Source organism: Chiroxiphia lanceolata, chromosome 7 (assembly GCF_009829145.1).
Source record: "Chiroxiphia lanceolata isolate bChiLan1 chromosome 7, bChiLan1.pri, whole genome shotgun sequence".
Lineage (NCBI taxonomy): Eukaryota > Metazoa > Chordata > Aves > Passeriformes > Pipridae > Chiroxiphia > Chiroxiphia lanceolata.
In genome coordinates this window covers 34,807,406-34,834,396 of record NC_045643.1, presented here as the reverse complement: position 1 = coordinate 34,834,396, position 26,991 = coordinate 34,807,406, and the positions used below count along the sequence as shown (strand labels likewise).

Genomic DNA, 26,991 nt, shown 5'->3' with positions numbered 1-26,991 from the left:
GTGGTTTTAGTTCAGATCTTCTGTACTGAGCCTTCCTGGTGCTGATGAAGGAATTAGATTTTTAAACTTCAACATAACATTTTTTTAGAAAACCACCAAGTAATAAATGCTTTCTTAAGTAGAAAAATACAATGCAAAAGTTCAGCATCTGTCTGATTATTATATTTGGACAATAGATTTTATGCTATGAATATTCAGTGTGATTTTCATGTTCATGCTTTTATTTCAAGCGTTATCAGGCCCAAGAAGAAAAATAAAGGTTGTTAATTCTTGGCAACTAGTGAATAAATACATCTGAAGAGAATATTGCACAGTATTGTTAACAAACTCTAGAAGAAAATATTCTTTCTTTTTCCCCTGAAAAATAAGACTGAAAATAATCCCAAAAGAAAATCAAAATAACAACTGCTTTCCCTTTTTGCAGATATTCAGAGTATCAGAGGTCTTGCAGTGGATTGGATATCACGTAATTTATATTGGATTAGCTCGGAATTTGATGAAACACAAATTAACGTGGCACATTTAGATGGTTCCTTGAAAACCTCAATCATCCATGGAATCGATAAACCTCAGTGTCTTGCAGTTCACCCAGTGAAAGGGTAAGGGATCTGCGGTTTTAGTAAATAAACTACAGTAAAGCTAGTCAGAAGATTCTTCTTCATTCATATTTTGAGTTTGCCCATTCTGTTTTCTTTCAAACTTAAAGTAAAAGCATGCATTTGAAAGATTTTTGCTGAAAATTTCTTACCTGAATGCTGGTTCCTTACCAAAGCTGTTGATTAAATCATGTAATCACTGGTTGTACATTTTGCCGCCTCCTAAACTGATGAATGTTTTCTCTAATGATGCATTAAAAATGCTGTGTACACAAAGCAACATTTTAAATATGTTAATTTTCTTCTTCAGTAAACTCTACTGGACCGACGGTAACACAATTAACATGGCAAACATGGATGGCAGCAACAGCAAAATACTCTTCCAGAATCAAAAAGATCCTGTTGGTAAATACCTGTTTTCCTGTTTCTTTTTTATTTGAGTGATTTATTATGGGCATTATCTTGAACTGCTATTTAAGTGTACCGTGATGTTTTTAATTTAATGTATAACAGTCACAAGAGCAGGCATAAAGCCATGAAGAACACTCATGTGATTTTGTGTTTCACAATTTCAGATATTTTTGCCCCATTCTAACTGAAATCTACTGTACTAGTAGTGGATTATTATTAACTTCCAGGATTACAGTGGGCTGAAGGAGAACCCATCTGTATTTCTCAATCTTTATATCATGGTCAAAAAAAAAAGTAGAGATCAAGTTTTTAATAAGTTGTGGATATATGTGAGAGGGTGCTTTGACTGCAAATGTAGATCCTTCCTCACCAGAATCTCAGTTGCATGATCAAAAGATAAATTGGCTCTTAACTTTTCACATAAAGAAAAAAGCAGTGGTTAAAGCAAACATTTCCTATAACAACTTAACCACGATTTTAGTATTTGATAATTCATACAGTTGATGATAAATGATGACATTGTTTGGAAAAAAACCAAACTCTCTCTCTGTGTACTTTTTTTTTTGTTCAGATCTCTTACTTTAGATAATTTCATTTTTTAGAGAGCTAAAGTGGTTATGTCAATTGTTGATGACTTATTAATGACCCATCAATAAAGTGATTATATTTTAAAGCATTTTTTTTCATAACTGAATACATAAAGCAAGCAGAAGAGAAAATGTTTTAAAGAATTCAATAAATTTGACATAAGAGCAACACAACATGCTTTTAAGACCCTAAATTCTATGAATTTTGTAGAAATTACTTGATGACTGTTTTACTGTTATTTTGATTTGCTGTCTATCCACTTGAAGAGACATTTACCTTTTTATCTGGAGAAAAAAGAGTGGTAAACTCACAAATTTTAGGGTGAAGCATAAGCACATTAAATAATATTGGGACAATATTAAGAAGTATGGGGAATATGCAGCATTTTGCACTGAATATTCTGTGATCACAGGTCACAAGGTCCTAAATTTGCAATCCTTATGGTTTCTCTCATTGGGTTTGTTGAATGGCAGTGAAGTGACTGAACCAAATACAAAGAATACTTGTTCAAATCCGTATCTGGACAAGGGAAAAAACTTGTTTTCTTTCTGTAGCATTGGATTAATTTTTAACACTTTTGAGATCTGATGATAAATATTTTAAATAGATCATATTCTAAGTTGAAGCTTCTTATTGCATTGACATGAGATATGATGTATATGTGAAGTGTAGAATATGTAGTTTGTAAAGGGTGTATGTGTATATATGTGTGTAAAGGGAAAACAAAGCTTGTACCTGTCTCTTGCTGGAAAACTTTTTAATTGGTACCATCTTGGCTCAGTTTTTTGTCAGTTAGGATGGACATGAAAATACATGCAGTTGCATGTCTGATGAAAAATGATCAGTTATACTATAGATCAAATAAGTATTAAGTGTCCAGTATCAAACTCTATATTTGAATATGTGTAAAATACCTGTTTCAGTGGTTTAAATTATCCTTACCATTAGTATAAGACATTCCCATGCTAAGAACAAGAAAACACTGCTAAAGAACCAGAAAGCAGCAGTGTTAAATCCTTAATTTAATATTTAATTTTTAGATGACAAACTGTCTTTCTCCATAAGTGAAATTCTAGTTCATGAAGTGCTAATTTTGAATGTTTGGGGAGCTCACAAGGTAGATGAAAGAGACAAATATCTGGCTTATTAGAGTTGGGGATTTTGTTGTCTTGATACATAATTTGGAATTTGGAGAATGAGGAAGAGTTTTCCTGTCTGTGACATGAAGTAAGCTGATTAATTTTTTCTGTTTGAGTTCTATCAAAAGAGGAGACAATTTTTCAATTACAGCATTTTGTGTTATCACCAAGAGTGTGTATAGTTTGGAAAATTTTGGAACTGTTACTCTTAGGATGACAGATGGTGTCTTTTATTTTTATCTTAACTAGTACATACTAGATATGACTTGCTGGTCCATTCTGCAGCTCTAAAAGGCTCAAATGCTAACAACACACATGTATTGGTTGACAAAACAACTGGAGTTCTATTAAACTGTATTCTTAGGAATTCAGAATTAATGCTAATTTCATACTTTCTTGGGCAGGTCATTTGGTCACTGGAATTCCCTGAGACCAATATTGCACAGACCTTATGTTTAGGTGGACTTTAGCAACTGGGTCATAAGGTTTAAGCCAGTCACCCACAGTAGAATTCATCTTGAGTATCTGTGATGCTTATGGCTAAAAAGTCACCTGTTTTCAGTAGCAAAACCAGGGCAATTCCTGAAAAAAATCTAAACATGCTTTGCCTGCATTAGAAATAACAAGGGTTAGTAATAGATGGAAAGCATTTTGGGAAGAATAATGTGATAGACTTGATAAGAAGGAGTTAGGAATGTTCTTGTTTTGTCATTTACTTCTGTGTAATTGCAATACCCATGTGGAGACACACCAGTTTAATATCTGAAGTAAAACCAGACAAGATTGGATGGTAATTCCTGGGGTGCAACAGGATGGGCAGAAAATGGACACTGAACATTCCACTAATAATGAGGAAGGACTTTACTATGTGGGTGAATGAGCATTGGAACAGGCTGCCCAGAGAGGTGATGGAGTCTCCTTTCCTGGAGATACTCTGCACATAATCCTGAGTAAGCAGCAAGCCTGACAGAGTTCCAGAAGCATTTGGACAATGCTCTCAGGCACATGATGTGATTGTTGGGGCTGGTCCTTTGCAGGGATAAGAGTTGGACTCGATGGTCCTTGTGGGTCCCTTCCAACTCAGCATATTCTGTGATTCTGTGTAGCTTGTATTGACAGCAACTCCATAAAGAGATGTCATCTGGGTGACATCAGTGAGCAGCGGACTGGGAGCAGTCGGGAGTTGCAGCGAATAACAAAGCTGTCCCTCTGGGAGTAAGGAAAACTTCATCCGCGTGTATTCCCTTTTAACCCATAGGGAAGTTGATAGATATTCCCAGGAAAATTCCCTGTGCTAGGCCTATGTACTGCACGTCCTGCTTGTCTCCAGGATCCGTGGCACTGTATTTCTGCTTTGAGCGATGCTTGTTGTACAAGTATGAAAACGTGTGCGCAGAGACGCTGCGAGATCAGTCTCTCCTGAAGGCACAACTCCGAATCCTTATCCTCTCTTGAGTGTGTTTTGTTTTCTTCTGGGTGATAAAATTGCAGGGGGGGGAGAAGAACGTCAGTAACTGTAAAGGAACTGGAAAGCTGTTTTTCAGAGGCTCAGAAAGCTGAAACCTTTTGGCCTGTCATGTCAAATCTGCGTAAAGACGTAGCGACATGATGGCAGCTGTAAGTGCTGCAGCACAGGGCACTGCTTCCCTCCTGTCAGGGTTTTCAAAATAGCTTTCCCCTTTACAGGGTAGAAGAAGACTACAGTACAATGTCTAAAGGTTGACCTATGCAGTGAATTACAGTATTTTTTGGCAACTCGCTGCTGGATACATAACATGAATTCTGGGAAAGGTCTGGTACCAAAGCAAATTATTATGGCATATATTGTCACCATGCCAACAGTATTTCACTACAGGAAATCTCCTGCTACCAGTTCTTGAACATTTTAAAAACATTTTAAAATTATTATAGAAGTCTGAAATACATCATCTTAGTTCTTTGCTCTTACTTCCAGAAAATTATGTTTGTTCATTTAGCAGGTTATTTTGCAAGTATTTTTATTTCTACAGTTCTCTTGCTTCTAAGTCAAAAGAACTGATTATGCTTCACTATGAAGCAAAATGAAAATTAGTACTGTACATTTATTAAAAATTTGGGTTAGAATTTGGTATTTCAGCATTCTAAGCAGAGGGCTGTGCATGCAGGGCGAGAAAAGATTTTTCTTTTTTTTTTTTAGTTCAGTATCACAAAAAGTAGATTGTTTTCTAAGTCTTTGTGTATTCGTGATTTTCAAATATAAATGATGGTTCCTGTTTTACATTTACTAGTTTTTAATGACCTCGCTTTGGACGTCAGCTTATTCAAGTATTCATTACCAAATAATTCTCTTTCATCAGTCAGTTACTGATTTATGTAGATGCTGGGAGAAATACAAAGCACAAATCTTTCTAAAAGTGTGGGGTTTTTTGCTATAAATGGCCAAGTTTTGTTTTCTCATTTTTGTTTTTTAAAGTATGAGTAGAAAATAACTGTATGTTGTGTATATGTATATATTTTGTAAATACACTTTTATTATGAAAACAACTCAATGCTAAATGTGTGTTATCTATTCAAGCCATAGTTAAAGTTGTATTCATTAATTACAGGTCTGTCAATAGATTATGGGGAGAACAAGCTTTACTGGATCAGTTCAGGAAATGGAACCATAAATAGATGCAATTTGGATGGTGGTAATCTTGAAATAATAGAATCAATGAAAGAAGACTTAACAAAAGCCACAGCTTTAACCATTATGGGTAAGTCTAGTGATAATCACTTTTTTTTTAATTATTCAAAACCATTTAATAATGAAATATAAAAAGCTTAGAGAAGATTGTGTTGGTTTCATGTAAATAATACATACAGTGCATTCACTAGCGAGACCGTATTGTCTGTGAAAAAGTTCTTTATATTTGATTGAACAGACAGTTTGCAATCTGTATTGCAAGTATGTGTTTCTAAATATAGTCTTGCATATATATGTATACACACACAGTATGAAGGTAACAGATTGATGGCTTATATTTGCCATAGTCACTTATGAAGTATGTTGGAAGGAGAGGGAGCTCTTTTGTGATCTTTGTTACTCAGAATTATCCATGACTCGTTTCCTCTGCTGCTCAAATCTTCCTACCTAGTTCAGAACAGCCCTAGTTTGTTGAATTAGCTGGCACTTTGTGAAGACTTCTTTGGGTTCTGAATTAATGATTGATGATTTGGATTTTCAGATATCTGCTAATATTCCATGTATTAAATATGTTGAATAAAATATTCCGTTTGTTATTAATCCTCCATTTGCACATTAGAAGGGTTTAGAATGTTCAAAAACACCTATCAAAAAAAAATCAAAAGAACAGTAGCATAAGGAAAAATTCCTAAAAAATTAACTAGTTACAGGTTGCCGAATATTATAAAAATATTGCTTCATGTTGACTAGTTCTCATACATGTCTTCAGCTCTTGGCCCTTGCTGTAGCTGGGACAAAGTGTGGTAGGAAATTCCAGTCTGACTCAGAATTCATATTTCTGTTATTCTGGAGATAACTTTAGAGCTTTCTATATTTCCCCCAAATGCTTTGTTGACCCCTGTTTTCTGGTTCAAAAATTATTTATATTTCTCTTGGATGTTCCAAAAAAAAAAAAAGTTCAGTTGATAAGCAAATGTGTAAGTTGGGATAGGTGTCTCATCAACTGCCAGAATCTTTTTATGAAGTGTTTTATTTGATTGATTAATTACATAATAATTATGTACTTATAGATGGTGTGTTAGTGAAATTTATGCTAAATAAAATCCAAAGACTTTTATGCACATGGTGTAAATTACATCATAGTGTAAAGTGGTAATTGCTGAATTAGATTTATTATACACACATTTGACCAGTATTGAACTTCAACTGCTGTCAGTGTCTCTTGGAGAGGGGGTATTTTTATACCTGCATTCATAAACACAAGCAAGGTTGGTGTCAGAAGGAGTCACGAATGTTACTATACACAGATTGTCTTTCATTGATTGGATTGTGACTGGAAATGGATTGAATGAATGACCTTTACTCTGGGGAGCTGTTGGAAGTCTTTAATAGGAGATGTAAAGAGTGTTTGTTCATCCTGTCACTGAGATGTCTGTGGTTATCAAGTCTTCATCTCTGATTCACAGAACCTATAACAGTGATGATCCATTTGGGATATGGAACAAAGAGATTATAGCAATCATGTAAATAAGAGTGTTTCATGATTGTTTGCACAGAAGTAGTTGAACTTTTGCGGGTGTGGAGGTGGAAAAATTTCTGCTGTGTAGTTTTTGCATATCTGTACCTCTACTATTCATAGTTTGTTTTTATGGGTAATGACAATTCTTCCTACTCAAAAATGGCAAACAAAACTTTTGCTTTTGAGTTTTGACTTTGTTTTGGAGCCATAGGTGTGCCAAACTGCAGTATGACATTGCAATATGATTCCATACATAAATCTGCTGGAAAAAAGTGCAAAGAAATACAGTTTCATCAACAGTACTCTATGTGCTGATTGAAAAACATGAAAAGTTTCTGTATTCATCTGTCCCACATGTTTTTATGTTGTGGAAAACACTGTGGCAACGTAAATGCCATTTATTTTCCTGAAGTGCTGGTGGCTTTACATATATTTCTCATAGGCAGCTTCTGTGCATGTAAAATGGATCAGAACAGAAAATTCATTGCTATATGAAGCAAGTTAACAGATCTGTAATGGATAAATGGTCATAACTAATAATGTATAAATAAAGAAGAATGACTAATTTGTTCTAATGTAAGATTTAACATGATAGTGTGTGAAAATTTAGTACCCCTGCTGATCTCTTTGCTTACAAGTTTAATAGGAGGCTGCAGCAGGTAAATCACAGTAATTGCAATGTTTATTGCATCATTTTTGCTCCATTTCCTAAATTTTCTTGACTGCTTTTGTCTACAAATACAGTAAACACAACTAAACAACATGAATGGAATGAATATTTCTTCTCTGTGAATATACTAAGCTAACTTTTTTTTTACTATTTGAATTCATCAGTGACTGAAAACAGATATAATGCCTGTGCCCAAATTTTGTAGAATTTAGGTTCCACTCATTGCCAGAGAGTTCTGTAGTCTTCTCCTGTCTTTTCCATTTTTCTGTCTTTTGCATTTGTTGTCTCCCCAGCTAAAAGCAATATTTTGGACAGCTTATATTTTTTGTTTCTTTATTTTGTTGTATGATCTTGTCATAATCTTGGGTTATGTTTCCATGGGGGCAGAAAGAGAAGGTAGAGTTCAGTTTGTCACCAGGTCAGTTGTTGATCATCAGAATCTTTGTTGGACTAAAGAGTTAAATCAAGGAAATGATGGAGCAAACCTCGGTGGTTTTAGGGGATGGATAGTGTGATCTGAAATTTGTCAGAAGAATTGTTAGAAAAACTGTTGAATTTCTAATAAATTTACTATACCAGTGATCTCTTCAAGGACCTCAATTATTACTTCTGCAAACTTTTTAAGTGTTTGTGAAGCATCTTCCCCAACCATCAGTGTCCTTGTCAGAAAGCACGAGCTCCCAGAGACACCCAAGGAGAATCCTACAGTCTGTGTCAAAAACTGGTGCCTTCTGTTCATTGTCTGGACAGACTTTTGCACAAAAAACTAACAGATCTTCTGCCAGTCTCCAGTAGGTTTTGCTGTATCTTATAATTTACGTTCCAGAAGATTTTTCAGAACTATAAAAAAAGTGATGAGACTTGGGCCAAGATTTTCTTGTTTGCCTTGGTAATTTCTGTGCTGTTCTGATATCTTGAGTTTCTTGATCTTAGATTCTGTTAATTTTAAAATGGGAAAGGAAGGGAGAAGCAGGCACTTTGTGGTTGTGTTCTGTGGCATGAACTCAATAGATACTGCAGCTGAGTCTGTACAGTTTTGGTTTGCTTTTTAATATAACTTATGGAGAAGTTCAGAGCTTCAACAGGCAACAATGATTCTCCTTTAGTTCTACCCCTCAATCTCCTCATCGTTTTTATTGTTTTCAATTCCTCTGGTTTAGTGTTGCAGTTTAGCTGTTGTAAACCATTTGGAAGTTACCACTACTTTTTCAGATGTTTGCTGCTGTTTAGTCCTTTCCAGACTCTGTTTAACATTTTCCTACTATTATATTCTTTGGTGGGAGCTTATAGAAGTAATGGTAAGACATGAAAAAATAATGTTAGCAAACAAGCTGGTACCAAAGTAACTGTCAGGTTTATCCTTAAGGGAAATGGAAACAAGATATATAATTCACATCCTTATGTATTTTGGTTCTTTCTTTTATTGGTTTTCTACTCAGTAGTGTCAGTCATCTTTCTTTTTCCATATGCTGAGCAAAATTTCTAGTTTTTTGGTGCCTGCTTTTGCTACATTGTTTAGAGCATGATATAGATGGGATGAAAATTATATTCTACTTGAAAGTAAGGCATTTGAATATATACAAAATTACCATTCTTCCATGCACTCAGTCATACAAAAAAATGCTTTTGCTGTTGCCATTTTGTATTACAAAGCAGTTGCTGTAAATCCATGAAGCCATATTTGCTTTCCTGCTCTTCCCACTTTTTCTTCAAATACGCATTCACTGTGTGAGGTGTCAATGCATGCCACATCAGGCATTTTTAGTCAATCTATCATTAAAAAAACACATGTGAATGCTTTGTCTAGTACCTCCCACTGTTTAATGTCTTGCATTTGGTCAATGGTAATTTTCTTCTGCTACTATGTTAGCTTTCCATTTTATTTTCTTCAAAAACCTCTGAAGTTTATTCTGGTCTTTTAGAAGCTTGTCTGATTCACAGCACCCTGTGCCCTGCATCGTTTTCAACACCTGCTGCTGACACCATTTACAAATTGATATTAAATATATCTACTACTTTGAAATTCAAGATGTTCCATGTGAGAGATCCTCTGATTTTCTTATACAGTAGAGCAAAGCTCTTTTCGACAATACAAAAATGCTTCCTAAACTTGTCTTAAGGTTTGAGTTTAATATATCATTCAGGAAATGGTTTTAGCAATTTTCCTGGTAGCAAACGTCTTGAGCGTGATCAAATTATAAAGATGTATTTGGCATTCTACATGGAGTCTCTTCTCCTGCCCTCCAAGTTACTCAATGAAAATGGTTCCTGGACTGTAACTGAAACTGGTTGGAAATTTACCTTTGTGATGAGAACTGTGTTTCTGGATTGGTGAGCAGTGTCATTATATTACAGGATTTGAATTGCAAAGGAACTCGCAGCAATATCTGATGTGTTTCCAAACTGGTGTGTTCTTTCTTGAATGATATATGGCTCTGAATCATAAGCTGAGCATTGCTAGAAAAATATTGATTAGGTACTGTAAGTTTTTAGCTGAGAAGAAGTGGATGTTGAAGACTTCTGTCAGCAGTTTTGGTGAAGGCATTTGATTGGATTTTGTATCAGGTCCTCACAGAAGTTCAATTTACATAAACCCACAAAATTCAGATCATATCTCAACAAAATAGGAATATGATGTAGATTGTGTAGACTGTATAATGAGGATATAATTTGTTGTGAATTGGTTGAGGTTTTTAGTACGAACTAGAATAACTTCACGTAGTGAATGATTTTATGTGTAAGTGCTATTTCTGTTAAAATTCATGTATAAACAATTCCATCAGCAATACAACAAAATCAGATGTACATAATAGCTTTTCAATGGGTGTTCAGGTATTAGAACAATGCCTTTTGAACACAAACTGTATATAATATAACCATCAAGGTGTATTATCAAGCAATCAAAATAGAAAGTAACAATTACAGTATTTCATTTTAGACAGAAAATGTGGGTTCATATTACCAAAATATATTCATGCTGACATTTACTTTTGTCGTGTAGTTAGCTGATACACTGGTTGTTTGACTTCTGTTTTATCTTAAATAATGTCTCAAAAATAATACCAGAAAGCTTTTCTAGTAACTCAAAGGGTGGGAGCTGTGACTTTGCTGGATGTAATTGCAAAGTGAAAGGGGCTACTTAGATCAGGAAACTTCAAATACACACACCTTAATTTTCCAAGTCATCAGTCATCTAATTGCCATAACACCATTCATTACATTACCATTAATATGTGAAATATATCTAGGCAATTTGCCCAGTTTTAAGTGCAGTACATAGTTGTCTTCCATAAATACTCAAACCACCATTAATGAAAACTAATGGCCCATCAAACTTTGCATTCAGAGTAGTGCTTGAAATCTCCAAAGGACTGTCCACAATGCTGGTGTAGCAGTTTTTGGCATTTGAAATTGCTGTTTCCCAATATGTTGCTGTGCTTAATGCTAATTAACCAACAGAACGGATAAATACAATGATTTTAATATATATTATAACCCAGTTTCAGCAACAGGATTGTAATTAGTGATCAAACAACACTCTTATTAGCATAATCAAGCAAATAAATGTTTGATATTTAAAGGTTCAAAATAGTGTTGTTTCTTCCCTAGTTTGTAAAGCAAGTTGTCTTTATGCTAAAGCCAAATGGTTTTTTTTAATCATCTACGATATTTTAAAATTAATGTAGAAATGTAGAAATTCATACCAGAAATCATAGATGAGTTATCAACTGACAGAATATATCAATAATGGAGAGAGAAAGCCAAATTTTGCTTAGAATTATTGTCAAAAATCTCAGTGTAACGTGTTGGGGTCTTTTTGGTGTGAGACTGTTGTGTATGTTGACCACTCAGCAGTTTCTGAAAAACTAGGAAATGTATTTTTTTAGGCTTTAGGCATAACTGACCAGTCTTTTGGCAGATAGTTGGAAGAGAATTGACCTCAATGTCTGTACGTCAGAATTTGCGCATTGTTTTTTGTGGTTTTGGAGTTTTTTTTGGTTGATTTGGTTTTTTTAGTTTAGTATTTTCTTTGGTTTTGTGATAGTTTTTTTACTTTTTGGATTTGTTTTTGTGGGGTTTTTTGTTTGGGGTTTTTTGAGGGGGTTTTGTGCTCCTTTTTTTTTTTTTTTTAGTGTACCTAAAATGTCAGGATTTGCACGAGCTTTCTCATTTAACTCCCCTCCTCTACCCTTGTCTCCTAAAACTCATAGTGCACCATATACCACCGCTGTGCAAAAGAAGAATAAACAATTAGTTCAGTAAGATTTTGTAAGCCACATTTTTATTTAAATCTTTATCCAGGTGTGGTATTGCCAAGGATGGAAGAGGAGGATGAAAGAATAATTTTGAGGTGTATTCACTTATGAATTGTTGTGATTTGTCCTTTTTAAGGGTGTAGGTGATGTAGGAGACTACTCCACCTCTGTAGGCACAGTTAAGTACCTCAAGGATTAGTAAAGAGTTTATCCAGTGCTGTTTCTTCTGTCATGAAAGAATAACTCTATGATGTGAAATGTCTGACAACATTGATGGAAATTCTTTAGATTCTATTAACTGTACATGAAAGCAGATGTGTTCTCATTGAGTAGCTCAGTAAACAACAGAGGAACCTGGTGGAACATTCAACTTCTCATGCAGAAGTGGTTTTGGCTCTGTACTAACACCAAAAGGAAGAAATTAAACTATTTGTGGTGTACATAAGTATTGGTTATTGAACTTCTTGATTAAGCACATGCCATGCTTTCATCTCTTGGTAAAATAATACACCGAATTGGTTATTTGGGGGGTTTTGTTTCTTTCCTTTCTCAAAGGAGACAGGCAAGTCAGCCAATGTCAGGTTTTGAGAGGCTGTTTAAACCATGACCAAAGTTGAGGTTTTACACAAAATATTAAAGAAGTGCCCAAAAGAGTTTAATGACTTCTTTCAAGTGCCCGAAAGAGTTTAATCCCTTCTTCGAAATAAATGATGAAAGCACCAAAATTCTGATTTGCTTCCTTTCTGTACTAAAGTCTTGCAAAAGAATACGTATGGATATGTAAAATAATAGACTCTAGTTACTGTGCACAAGACTGCAGCCATTACCAAAATTATTTAATGGGCTGTTCTGATTCATGGTCAAACAGAGGTTGTGAAGAATGAAAACTCTTCTTCACATACAAATATTTAATTTAAAAAGTGTAAACTTTTAGGATTGTAGGTTATCATGTCACAGAAAAGAAAAAAAAAAGGAAAAAGTCCAATTGTCATTATTTCATGTATGGGTTATAGCAAATAGTCATTTTTCTAATCTTATCTTGCCTGTGCCTTTTTTTATAATTGACACCATCAAAATTGAGCACAGGAACTTTTTGTTCTAAGGAGTTTCTGATAAAGCAATCATCAGATGCAATCTACTATTAATTGATTGATATCACAAGGTTGATGTTTTGACTCAGTCAATTCTAGTACCTTTTCATGGACAGGGTGATAGATTTTCTTTAAATTTTACCCAAATTTAAATCGAGAGTTCCGTTTGTGTCTCCAAATCTTAATATTTTAATTCTGTAGATTGTGGTCTTGTCATATACCTGTGAAGAGTTTGCTTTTCTTTTTCCTTGATATTTTCAAGAGTTTTTCTTTTCTGCTGTAACTTTTTACAGTTACTGCAGTGGAAATTATTTTTTAGACCTGCAGTTTCTGTCATGAAACACTCAGCTGTGTGGCCCTATAAATTAGTTACTGAAATATTAAAACTGCAGCATAGGCAAATAATTCATTTAACTGAAAATAAAATGAACTAAAAGTGAAATTAATGAACAATATTTGATGGGAACACAGTGTTCCTGGAACTTAAAAGTTTTCAGTCTAGGGTTTTACTTTTGGTTCATCTTCTGTAATAACTTTTTCTGTCTGAAATGAAAATGCTGATGATGTTTAACTTGCAATTATACAGACTTGCCACATTTAATTATTTCATTTAGATGTTTTAAAGATATGTAGCTATTTTAAGGAAAAAAAATAATATTCATACTTTTTGTACAGGACATAGCTCTGAGATTGTATCTCACAGTAGTTAATGTTTATAATGTAATCAAGAATAAAACGTTAATTTACTGCAGAGCAGTATTTTGTTAGTAACCCAAGCAAGTGTCCTGCTCATGTACTGCCATCACATCGTTCCAGTTTAAAAATACGTGTAACAAACCCAAGATAGAGTTGAAATCAAATTGCTACTATAATTTCTTTTCCTTTTTCTGTTTTCCTAAATGTAGTTAAATTGAATATACACACAAGAATTATGTCGTGTTGCCCTTAAGACTATTGGTCAAACTGGTCCGAGGTAATATGGTGGTAAAACGTTACCTAGTTCAGTTTATTTAAAATAGTTACTTTTCCAAAAGGCTGAGAGCAGAGGGGAGCTGCTTGCACTCAGTTTTATACCACTATATTAACTCAGAGAATATAATAGAGATGGGCCAGTGAAACCTTGTTTCTTCACTGAGATTTCCTAGAAAGGTAGTGCTAGAGTAATGTTTTATTTGACTGATTATATTTAGCAAAATAGCTTAATTTTCTTTAATATGAGAATATGGAAAAATATCAGTAGTGGATCCTCAGAAGTATTATTTTAAATTCATGACGTAAAAATTGATTACTTTTTTTCTGAAATGGGAAGCTGTAGAGTGTTATCCAGTCCCTGAGGAGACTTGACTAAGCCAAGAGAAGCTGATAACCCACAATGAGTTGGAAGGAGGTCATCGTAGTGTTTAAGTCTTGTGAAGAGTGTAAGGACTCGGGTAGGGGTTTCTGGCATTCAAAGAAAATGAGAAACAGACACTGTGAAACTTGTTATGGGATATGACATAGAATCATTAATGTTGGAAAAGACCTTTAAGGTCATCGAGTTAGACTATTAACCCAGCACTGCCAAGTCCACCACTAAACCCTGGCCCCAGGCACCACATCTCCTTGTCAAGCTGGAAGGCCAAGATCATCTCATCATACGCCTGTGTGGACTCTAGAAGTGAGGACTCATGTGACAAGAACAATCAGAGTTTTGCTGAAGTTTGAGTTTGATATCAAAGCTCTGAAAACTTTAATTCTGAATCATTGAGAGGCAGAGACTGATATAATTTTTTTCATGATTTCTTAGTTACTGATTGTAATTTGTTTTTAATGAAAAATGTGTTTTAGCATTACAAGCAATTTTGTTCACTTGTGAAAATGAATTTCTTCTCTAAAGTTTTCTAGAATTTCCATATATATATATGGAAAATGAGGCATTTTAATTTAGGATTTTCTATATCAGTAGACTTAAATCAGCAGTTGTCACAGCAAAAGTGGAACTGGTGAGGACTGTTTTCATGTTTGCAGAATCTTAGTAACACACAACCTTCAGATTCTCTCTATAACCTCTTTAACCAATTTTCCTTAAAATTGATCTGATAATCAACCTGAAAAGCTTTTTCTCACCTTAGATTTCAACCATATGTAATTTGAAAGTGATCCTTTCTAAAACTTGAAAATTTTACAGATAAAAAGCTTTGGTGGGCAGACCAGAACTTAGCTCAGATCGGAACCTGCAATAAAAAGGATGGAAGAAACCCAACTGTCCTGAGAAACAAAACTTCAGGTGTTGTACATATGAAAGTGTATGATAAAGCAGCACAACAAGGTAAGTTACATTTGAAATATGTTTAACCAACCTTTAGAGTGCATAGTATCTTTTCTCATGTTATTCTCCAGATCTATCTAGAAGAAAATAATGCTTATTTCATTATAATTCAGTGATAAAATATAGTGTATTGATAAAAATACTTTGTTTTAAAATAAATTATTGAATATAATAGGATAATTGAATTAACATATCTGCCTGATGTATTTTAACTTATCAGATGTTCACACTATAGTGAAGTTTGAAGTTCTTTTAGAGAGTTTTAAATTTTTAGTCAGAAAAAAGGCATAGCATGTGTACCTCATCTCAAATTATTGAAATTTTTAGTGAAGTATTATAAGAGAATTAATTAATATTCTTCATTATCTGTTTTGAAACGTGGTTTAATTCATCTAAGTTGACAGAAGTGGCAGTAATATAAATCAAAAGTGAGGCAGCATAAAAATGGGGGGATATTGCTGAAACTTAATTGGCAAAATGGAAGCTAGGATAATATAAAACAGTGTAATTTGGGGTTATGCACACAGTTTTATGAACTTGGAGATTGGTGATGAAAACATTTGGAAGTTACTTTAGAAGGAGGTTATTTCTGATTCCAGTTACTAAAAGTGATGAGGGTGGAATCTGTGAAACAAATTATTTCATTTTGTTGTGGGCTCCCCATCCATGGAGGTGTTCAAGGACAGGTTGGACAGGGCTCTGAGCAACCTGGTCTAGTGGAAGGTGTCCAGATCCATGTCAGGAGAGCTGGGAGGAGATGAGCTTTAGGACCATTCAGACCCAAACCATTCTGGGATTCTATGATTTTGTGGAGAAGCTTCCAGAATAACACAGGATAGTTTCCGCAATAAGTAGTCTATAAATGGAACACATTCAGTTCCATACTGAGCACTTCTGGGAACATTTGCTCTTTTACCTAATCTGGGAAACACCAAAAGTGCTTTGCCAGCCTGACCCTTAGTTTTAAGTGTGGTGGAACAATAAGAAATACAAATTTAGGCATTCAGTAATGTTTCTGTCATTTAAAAATGCTTTAAATCCCAACTGTGGAGACACACAGACAGCTCATGAGCGCCCAGACGTTACCAGTGCTGGATATCTGCTGCATAGAAGAAAACTTCTAAGGTTTTAGGTGAAGAAATGCTTTTACTTCAAAATCAGGAATGCAAAAATAAATGTAACAAGTATAGCTCTCTGATTTTTGTGGACTTGGTAACTTGTAATCAACTTGAATGTCTTAGTGGATTTCAATGTTTCTTCATGACTCTTCAAATTTCTGAGCTGTGTTTAGTGTGTTCTGTATTATGTTTGTTATAAATCTTATTAAATCTTTTTTGAAAATGTTCATCTATTACTGAAAAGTAAATGTTGTATTTAGTAGGAGCATGGATTTGTGAGATCACTTCATAATGTATCTTAAATATACTAAAAAAATGCTGGTTCATGAAGATAACAAGGTTAATATAACATTTGATGAATGAATCAAATGTTATAGTTTGCATATAATCAAATGTTATAGTTGGCATATGATCGATGATTTGCTCATGATCTAAAATAAGATACACTTTCTAGACTAATGTCAGTGAGATTTCATCATTGCCAGTCCAAACTTAATGTAGTATTTTCAGATTTCTCATAGGCTTTTACTTTAAAATAGGCAGGTTTTTTAGAAAACTGAGTTATTTATGATCTGAAGGAAAACGTGTGGATGAAATACTTCAGAAGGAAGCATGGAAAGTATATGAATATATGAAATATTTTATGCATATCTCAATTTTTTGAAGAAGTTAGCTGAACAAAATTTGGGTTTGGTAATCTTAATATATCGATGACAACACTCATTTTTAGTCAGGACTGCACTGTTCAAGTTTGGCTTCCTCTTGTCTCTTCTCCCATCACATTGTAGGCAGTAATTCCTGTCAGTTAAACAACGGTGGATGTTCCCAGCTTTGCCTACCAACATCAGAAACCACCAGGACTTGTGTGTGTACAGTGGGCTACAACCTTCAAAAAAACCGCATGGCTTGCAAAGGTGAAATGCCTTCAGTATTTCTTTTAACTAACTTAAGTTTTATGGGAACATTGTCATGAGTAAATATACTTAATTTATTCATTTCAAGTTAAATAACTATACTTAATATGCCTGATTGAAGCAGTAACAGAGGAATGTCTCTTGTGGTGAGGACAGAATTAAATTTAGCTTTTAGTTTCATTATTCAGTACTGCATAGATTTTTGTGGATACTCAGATCATTTGAGCCTTTATTAATGGCAGTAAATATTTGTTCAAGGTCATATACCTTATCTTTAAACTAAATTACAGGCTACAGTATCTGAATTGTTGGGTGTCTCATTGTATTGCTCTTAATATAAAGTAAAGCTTGATTTTTTTAAAGTTTTTTTTTAATCGAACTTTGGTCCACTTGAACTGGCAAAAAATCAGAACATAGCTTACAGACAAAGCCTTACTTTGTTCCTGAATAATACAAAACAGCCTCATGGTCAAGATGCCTTATAGTTTTAAAAACAGAATATTATTTGCTCCTATTTGGTAGGGCTAAATAATTTCTGAGAATTGCTACATAACAAGAACTCTACACAGTAGCATTTATTCCTGCCTAATAGAAATAGGTGCATATGGAGTGTGATTAATCTAACATGAAAGTAGACATTTAAAAGACATCAACTGCCCTAGTCACTAAAATGATGTTTTTCTCTCGTCTGTAAAGGAAATGTGCATTACTGAAGGAGGGGAGGTGAATTGCATGCCTCAAAAATAATTTACAGTCCTGCTTTCCACAAGTTTTTTAAATTGTCTCTTGCTGAATATGTATAGAAAGTATAGATGTGCACTGAAAATATTCTTTAATGTCTTATAATTAGAAAACATTTTTAAAGTTTTAGTTTTCATTACTGCTAATTACCTGATTATAAGGTGGTATTTGAAATGGACAGTGATTCCTTTCTCTTTATGAGACAACATTTATCATTTAATTAGAAATGCACCATAATAACTCATGGATGTTTCTTTCAAAGAGATGGAGTTATCTATTTGGAAAACAATGGAGCAGTATTGGAAAACTATGTCTAGTGCATGTTAGCTCCTCAAATCTTGCTGGTTGGGAAAGTCTTGACTTTGCTCTCACTGGCTACTTTATCTTTCCCATAGGTATCGAATCATTTCTCATGTATTCTGTTCATGAAGGAATAAGAGGAATTCCTCTTGATCCAAATGATAAAATGGATGCTTTAATGCCTATATCTGGGACTTCATTTGCTGTGGGCATAGACTTCCATGCAGGTAAATATGATGTGCAATTTGTTGTATGGATGGTAAAAATTGTATATTGTTCTCATGAATTAAATAACCCTTTGTTTTCAAACCTTCCAAGTAATTGCAACTGCATTTAAAGGAATTGGAAGTTGATTACGTTATAGTGTTAACCAAAGAGATTTTACATTTTGCACTAAATACAAAATCATGTATTATGCATATGTAGCTTGTTCTGGCAGCACTAGATGCTGTTTTTCAGTGGAGTCATCACTGAGAACTCGAGTAGGAGACTGGTGTTTTTGCACAAAGTGATCATCAGTCTGTAGGAAAGCACGTTTCATTAGTTCTTTTTTTCACAGGGAAAGGCTTGTTCCTGTTATGACTCTTTTTCCTTGGTATTTTCTTTGTCCTATGTGTTGTACCCAGCAGGTGGCTTTGACGGCTGAGTTGGAATAGTTTCCTTCCTGTCCAGCACAGCTCAACCACTTCCCTGCAGGGTACAAGCCAACTCTGTATCTGTTTCTTCATTCTAGAAGCAGGTGCTCTGACAGCCTGAGGAACAGGCATTTCTGCCATTCCACCCACATGAGGATTTTATTGGGGATTTTACATCTCGTACTTTTTTGGGTTGGGATTTTCTTTTAGCATAGTCTGCTTATAGGATATGCTATCCTACTTTAAAGAGTTTTATTTGAGCTTCACTAATCAATATCAAACTAATATTTTGCAAGAATAGGCATTTTGGCTTTTGAGAAAAACGAGATTTGAGGAAGGATGAAGTTGAGTGAGGTTCTCCAACCAGCCTGATAATCAGTTACAGCACAGGGAACATGAGCACAATTCACAGTGACAAATGCATTGGGAAACATGGATGTAAATAGTGTGCAGCAGTGAAATCACAAGGGGATAGTGTGTTATAAAAAGTTACAATACAGCTTTCAACTGCATTTCAGCTTAAACCCAATTGTTTTTCTCATTTTGATATATTACCTTGAATTTTGTAAATTCATTCCTAAAACCTCAAATATGATTCGGAAGGCAAGTGGAGGTACTTTCAGATTTCATCTTGAGGTTGGGGGTTTTTTTTTCCACTTAGTGAATGTTTCTTCATTTCTTTCTTACTCAGGAAGCATTCCCAAATTTTGATCTACTCTCAGTAATGTTTAGATATGCAAAGTGGCTAAAATAGATTAACATGTGCAAGTAGTATAACATATCAGAATTAAAAGACTTATGGCAACGTTTTTTGCAGACATGAATGAGCAAGAAGATACATGCACCTTTTTTCTCCCTGTGTTTTGATACTTCTAAATTCTAATTAAAGAACTAAGAGTAGTTTTGACCTTTGGACTTTTTTAGAGGCTATTGAGGAGTAAGGTTGCCAGTGTTTTTTAAGACACAGGTTTGTAAAACTGAGTGTGATCCTAGTAGCCTTTCATTTCTGTGTTGTTAAAGATCATGGCACTGATTCTTCCCTGCTACTGAAGACTTTTCCATAGTATGTCCGGCAAATGCTCATTGTTTCTTCCTGTTGATGTTGTTCCAGGAAGCTCAACATAAAAATACTTCACTAATAGATGTGCATTTGTTGAAATAATTATTTCACATACTGGGAGGGTACTCTGTACTTGGTTGGTTGGAGGAGAAATATTGCTGAAATATTGCTGAATGTTCAGCAATATTCAACAATAGTTTGTATGTTGAATTTTGGGTTACACGATTTTATTGGCAAAATACCAATGCATTAAATGAAATTAATTTTCAGTGTTTGCTGAAAAGCGTTTATTGAGAAAAATACACTACAATGTTGTGCTATATTTGTTAAGATTTAGTCATGGAAGTGAAACCACAGAGATCTGTGTTCTTGTAACAGTTTCAAAGCTGTTATGTGGATCCTTGCTCGCATGACTGACTTCAGTAGTCATGGTCTGAATACAAAGGGGTTTATTTTTATGGAGATGAATTAAACTGGAATAAGAAATACATAAAATTAGTTTGCACGGTGTCTTATCTAGTTGATAAACATAATAGTTTTGGGCATTTTTTTTTTAAATTAACTATGTGTTGTCAGATAAGACGCTGTTGTAATTTTGTATCTTGTATTGCACTGCAGGGAACTTTGCATACACTTGCATGCAACAGTAGATCTCTATCTTATTGTTGAATATATATGCAGCTAGTATTAAGATGTATGTAATTTTCATACTCACTTGAAATAAGCAGCAAAATACATGACTCCCATATTTGTTTGGGCTGCTTGAAGTCAGAATTTGTCGTTTGTTTTATTGGTAGTGTGGCTAAAATTCTTGAGGATACCAGTCTGGTTTGGTGTCAAATAAATCTAGTTATTTGAGTAAGTTTTGTTTTTCTCTTCTCTAACTCTGTCTGTCTATCTATCTCTCTATCTATATCTGTATGTATATGCATATTTACACATACATACACATATGTACATGGATGTATATGTAGGGTTAGTAGACATAAAATATTTTATATTTATTTATTAGTAGATATAAAATATTTATATGTGTTGATATAAGTAATACTTCTATAAATACACTCACATTCTGTTATGGAATTAAAAGCAGATATATGAAGTATGAAAAAATAAAGAAGGAATAAGTATTATTTGATATCTCTGGAGAATGTCTTTCCCAGACAAAGTAGCTCACTCAGGAGGTCCCAAGCTGATGACTTTGAAAGCAGAATGTGGGTTGCAGCATATTTACATTGTGAACTCAGAGCTTTGTCAGTGGAAATAGAGACAGTTGTGCTTCTCACTTTGTTTGCCCCATCTCTTTATTGAGGGTACTGTGTGCAACAGAGAGGAGTGCCTGTCTGTGCTTGGGCCACTCCAGATTCTCAGTCTTTCTGATGAGTTTAAATGGCCGTAGTGGTCTCTCTCTTCTACCTTATGGACAACCATTGCAGCAGAATGGCAGGGAAGACACATGAGATGCCCTGAAACACAGAAAAAAGAAAAAAAAAAAAAAAGAATACTAATGAAACCTTTCCAGGACATTTAAAATAAAAGCTGAATTGTAGATCAAATGTTTTATTCTTTTAACAGTTTATCACTCTGAAATATCACTTTATTTTCCTGGTCATTTAACCTGTATGATTACTGAAGGGGAAAACTGTATAGGCAGATTTACACTGTAGTTTTTCAGACCCCTAAATATTTTGGAATGATGATTAATACATGGAATACTATGGGTTTTTTTAACATCTATTCCATTAGGAAAAAAAATAAATACAGCATATTTATTGTGATTTTTAGCAGAGGTAGTAGCTTCCATCTGTTTTCATGGCCCTAATTGTGCTATAAGAGTAATACTAAACAAACAGTAGAAAACCTGTAATTTTGACAGAATTTTAAAAAAAAAAATTTAAGAAAAGGAATGAGAAATTAAAGCTGATAGTTTTGATACCATTTTTCTGCTTACTCTGAATCATATTAATAAAGTTATAATTAGCAGTTCTCACAGTAACTGATGTTGATATTTGGACTAAAGTACCTGAATTAACCTAAGAATCATTGCCACATATTTTATAGGAAATGATACAATCTATTGGACAGACATGGGTTTCAACAAAATTAGCAGATCTAAGCGAGACCAAACATGGAAAGAAGACATTATTACAAATGGTTTGGGAAGAGTTGAAGGCATTGCAGTGGACTGGATAGCAGGTAGGTCTGAACCTGCTTCAGGACATGTCATTATTTCCGACAATATGCCCTTGCATCTTCAGCTCAAGACTACTTAAATTAGTTTTGCTTTTAGTCCTAATTTCTAGTATTGCACATGTCTGGACATTATTTATGTATCTTGGATGACACTTCTTAGATGGACAGTTTCAACGGTGACAACCACAAATACGAGTTTATACTCTTCAGTGGAAGGCTGAATAGGACTATAAATTACAAGTATAAGATACATGTAAATGAAAATACAGGAGTTAGTTTCTGGTCCTCAATTACACTTTTCATATAGTCTTTTCTTCCTGCAGTAACTTCCTTGTGCTTTTCCCAGGTAACATATATTGGACGGATCATGGCTTCAACTTAATTGAAGTTGCCAGGCTCAACGGCTCGTTCCGATATGTGATTATATCCCAGGGCTTGGACCAGCCAAGATCCATCGCAGTACACCCAGAAAAAGGGTAACATGACCATGGCTACTTGCATCTCCTTTAAAGTTTGCATGCCAGCACCAAACCTTTTAGACAAGCAAATGGAGTCCTTTGATCTAATAGATAAATATTTATTAAAACCCAAAGGATTATATTGGAAACTATTGTATTGTAAATAAGCACAGGTGGAAGGAAGTGTTACTCTTGACACACGAAGACTTTTTTCGTTGCTCTCTGTATTCATGACATACTGCAATTTCTTTGCAAAATAGTTTTGATTTTCCAAGGAAATCATTTCACCTGAAGTCTGGATGTTGCTTGGAAGCATGCTTAAATCTGTTCTGAAGTTTTCAGGAAATCCAAGGAAGCCACATGAGCTTGTGAAGGACCTCAGTGTCATGATGAAATAGCAGAACAGTGTAATCCTTGGTATCTCTAAACTCCAGTATCATGTAACATCCCATTATAGCAACAGAGAGATTGCCCAGGGTAGTTGAAAGTCATGTGAGATGAAGCATGTGGGTAGGAGAGTAAGAATTGGCAAAACTGAAGTGCTAGGCAAAAACTCATCCAGCTGATTGTTGAGGGCAGGGACTGCACTGCAGCTCTGACAGAAGTAGGGGATGTACTGTTCCCTTCCAGCTCCAAAACTGCCAAAACTCCCTGTCCCTGTAATTGTTAAAGGCCGGGCTGGATGGGGGACTAAATAACCTGGTCTAGTGGAAGGTGTCCCTGCCCACGGCAGGGGGGTTGTTTATAATACTTCAGGAGGAGAAAAGGACCACAGATTAATAACTGTTTTACAAATCTGTATATCTTCTGTGAAAGAGGGTAAGCTTCATCTATTTTATAATATTGTTCCACAAAACAATAACTAGAGATATCTCCAGTCAAAGTTTCTTCAGGAGAAGGATAGCAATGTTTTCTAGGGAATCTTCCCCTTTCTGTGGGAAGATTAAGGCCTTTTTACTCTTCGTGTTATTGTCATGTCTCTTTCCCTTTATGAGGCAAAACTTTCAAAGGTATTCTTCCCTCCCCTTGCCCTGACTTCACATTCTGCATTTCTCTTGAAGTTAGAGTTGACAGCTATAAGAATAGAGAGGAAAATAGCAGTTATTAAATCTCGTTGAATCTGCCAGTTATACCAAGATATGAAGCAGGCAGCGTTCAGCTGGTTGGTGACATTATTTATTGTCACTGAGAAAGAAGTGAAGAAGGTGTAGCCCTACAAAAGGGTGTCTTTGTCCCTCATCAGGTTTATTTATTCATATAACATGCACATGCCTGACTTTTTCCTAATTTAATAATGGTTTTCTGATCAAGCTCAGAATTGAGATTGAAATAGGAAATTAAGCTCATAGTGGAAACTTTTAAGCTGCCTCCTTTAACAAACATTTAGGGATATTAATTTGTGTTTAGGGCTTGAGGTTGGGGGTGGGAGGAGCTTAAACTGATTGCATTTTTTCCAAAGAAGAATTTTCGAAGATTCTATTCCAGCATCAAATTTCCACCCCTTGCATCTTCATGTCAGCTGTGTAATTTATATGAGGGACAGTTCTGAAATAGAGTCATAGTTATTCTATAATCACAGTATATACATCAATTATATCCATAGCATATTGCTGCCTACATAGGTCTATGAAACAAGTATTTTAGTTGGTACTTCCCAGAACTTTTGGGAAGATGTGGAAAGTTTTTCAATATTAGTTAATGGTTTGTGTAAGTCGAAATATTAATATATTTATAATCATTAATGCTGTAAGGGAGTAATTAATAACTTGCCTTATATTTTTGGCAGCTATTCAGGATTTTCTTCGGAGGATTTTAGATTTAACCCACTAATTATGGGGTATCATTTTTTTTCCTCCTTAGAGTAACTAGTTTAAGGAAAGAGTATGGAAAGTTTAATTCAAGTATGTTGAATGTCTGCCTTTCTGTATTCAGCATTTATTTCGTGCCCATGTGTTTAGAAAGTTCCTCTAATTAGATGCCTGAAATCAAGTTCAATTCTATTTAGAGGTCCTGTTACTAATCTAGTTAAAGTTATATTAATAACTTAAGCAGCGATTGTTGATATCTAGCTGGTTAGTACTGTCTATTTTACCATTTCTCAAACATATTTTTAATTTAGCTAAAGTTGCAGTTCAATTTCCTAAAGTAGTATGTTTTGTAGTTAGTATAAATATTATTGTTTGTTCTGTCAAGAAGTATGAGAGCAGATTCATTTTTCTTAGAGCCAGAAAGCCCTACAGTGAGAGCTAAAGTAAAATGAACAATGTTTCAGAAGCTAAATTTGATAAGGAAATTATGGGATCCATATTATTTCTCCCTTATCACATTTTTATTCCTGATTATTTCACATATCTACAGTCATCCAGTCAAATACACCTACTTAACAAGAGGTTGGCATAATGATGACACCAGACACAGGGAGAGAACTGTTTAGTAGTGTCCAGAAGATTTTTGTAATCTTTAAAAACCAAGTAATGCATACACAGAGGAAAGCAATGGAGAATGGTTTTGTATGTTCTGTTCACTTTGTTTACAGCATATTACTAAACAAAGTTTTAGTGGGTTCTGTGAATATTTGCTATGAAAATCCTTCTCTTTATGCAATTAATATTATGCAAGGCCTCAATTATATTGTCTTAGAAAGAGATTTCTTCCTCAGAAAACTGTTATTTTTTTGTGTTTATAATATATTTTAACACAGATATACGTACGTGTGTATTTGTAGACACATAGATATTCCAGTAAAACTATTCGATAGATTACTGTTCAGTAAAGAAAGTGTTCTGTGTAGATTAACTGGCCTCATTTTGTTATACCTGAATGAGAAGTAGGGGGTCAAAGCAGAAGTTTGAGCCAGCACCCTATTCCAAACTAGTGATGTTAGTGTGCCAGTAAGTGTATGGAAACACAAAATTAGGTAAGCAAGATGAAAATTCTTCCCATGAGCATTTGGCAGAATTTGAAAAATATTTTCTTCTCAAGTAAAGTCCCTTTACTCTGCCATTTCCCACAGTGCTGCTCACTGCTTCATATTTAAAACGTTTTAAAGTTAAACATACATCTCTTGTGTTATCACATTTGTTAGTGATAATTAAATGCAAGAGCTTCTGTTCCAGTATTTTATTTTTTTTTTTTACTTTGCCTTTATTTTTCCAAGCACACAGCTAAATTCTTTAAGGAATAGAAGTTCATATTGATTGATCGAGTAATTTTAAGATTTTCTTCATATACATCATTTGCAAAAAACCCTAAATGTTCTATTAAACAAGTATTACGATGCATTTAATTTCTTAATATTATTTAGAGACATGAGCCTTATCATGTTTTTTAAGTACTTACCATGTTTCTAAGTACCCATTTAATGGTAATAGTGTATTTAGCTTGCAACTGAAGTACGGTATTACATATTTGCGGTTCCTGTTTTGATGCTAAATGTTAACTGGTGATTTCTGCCACGTTTTAGGTATTTGTTTTGGACAGAGTGGGGACAGACTCCTTGCATAGGCAGGGCACGCTTAGATGGGTCTGAGAAGGTTGTCCTTGTGAGCCTGGGGATTGCGTGGCCTAATGGGATTTCCATCGACTACGAGGTCAGTTCCTCTCTCTTCCAGTGCGTGTTAAAATGTACAGTATTTGTTACATTTCATTAAAGCCAGCTGGTGTTCCACTTTTGATGTAATCTAAATAACTCTTAATTAAGTACTTGGACAAGACTGTTGATGTTTCCTTTAAAATTAATCTTCAGGAAAATAAATTATATTGGTGTGATGCTCGTACCGACAAGATAGAAAGAATTGACCTTGAGAGTGGAGGGAATCGGGAGATTGTGCTGTCAGGGAGCAATGTGGATATGTTTTCAGTTGCGGTGTTTGGAGCTTACATCTACTGGTCTGACAGGTAATTTATTTTTCATAAGTATTTTAAGTCTCAAAATGTTATTTCGGTGCCAGGTGCTTCACCTTTGTAGGATTAGCCATTCCTTAACAAGGTCACAGAACAGATCCCAGAAACCTGTGAAATTTCCAAAGGAAGGACTGTTGTGATGCTGAAAGCTCAAGCTCATGAGCGTCAGAGTTGAAAACAGGTTTCTACACCTCCTGTTAGGTGAACTCTCCACTGCTCTTCAGTCATTTGTTCGGTGTGAATTAGTTGAGGATTGTTGATGAGACATCTTCAACTTTTTTGGCAGAGCACATGCAAATGGCTCTATTAGAAGAGGCCACAAGAATGAGGCCACGGATGCTGTGACCATGAGGACTGGCCTTGGAATAAACCTGAAGGAAGTGAAAGTCTTTAATAGAGCACGAGAGAAAGGTTGGCTGTTCTTAA

At 34.7% G+C, this 26,991-nt stretch overlaps 1 protein-coding gene across 10 annotated transcripts in view; it reads left to right on the top strand.

Moving 5' to 3' along the window:
* The window catches only part of LRP1B (LDL receptor related protein 1B), a 672,101-nt gene that overhangs the window by 488,722 nt on the left and 156,388 nt on the right, over positions 1-26,991 (top strand). For all 10 annotated transcript variants that reach the window (XR_004358017.1, XM_032693191.1, XM_032693192.1 and 7 more), the window contains 11 exons: positions 425-599; positions 907-1,001; positions 5,320-5,469; positions 15,103-15,243; positions 17,150-17,275; positions 18,412-18,543; positions 22,073-22,207; positions 22,551-22,680; positions 26,126-26,252; positions 26,408-26,559; positions 26,852-26,976. Coding sequence is in view for 9 of the 10 variants with exons in the window: in XM_032693191.1 (XP_032549082.1) it covers positions 425-599; positions 907-1,001; positions 5,320-5,469; positions 15,103-15,243; positions 17,150-17,275; positions 18,412-18,543; positions 22,073-22,207; positions 22,551-22,680; positions 26,126-26,252; positions 26,408-26,559; positions 26,852-26,976 (1,488 nt within the window). In the remaining variant the exon portion in view is untranslated. The remainder of the gene's footprint in view (positions 1-424; positions 600-906; positions 1,002-5,319; positions 5,470-15,102; positions 15,244-17,149; positions 17,276-18,411; positions 18,544-22,072; positions 22,208-22,550; positions 22,681-26,125; positions 26,253-26,407; positions 26,560-26,851; positions 26,977-26,991) is intronic.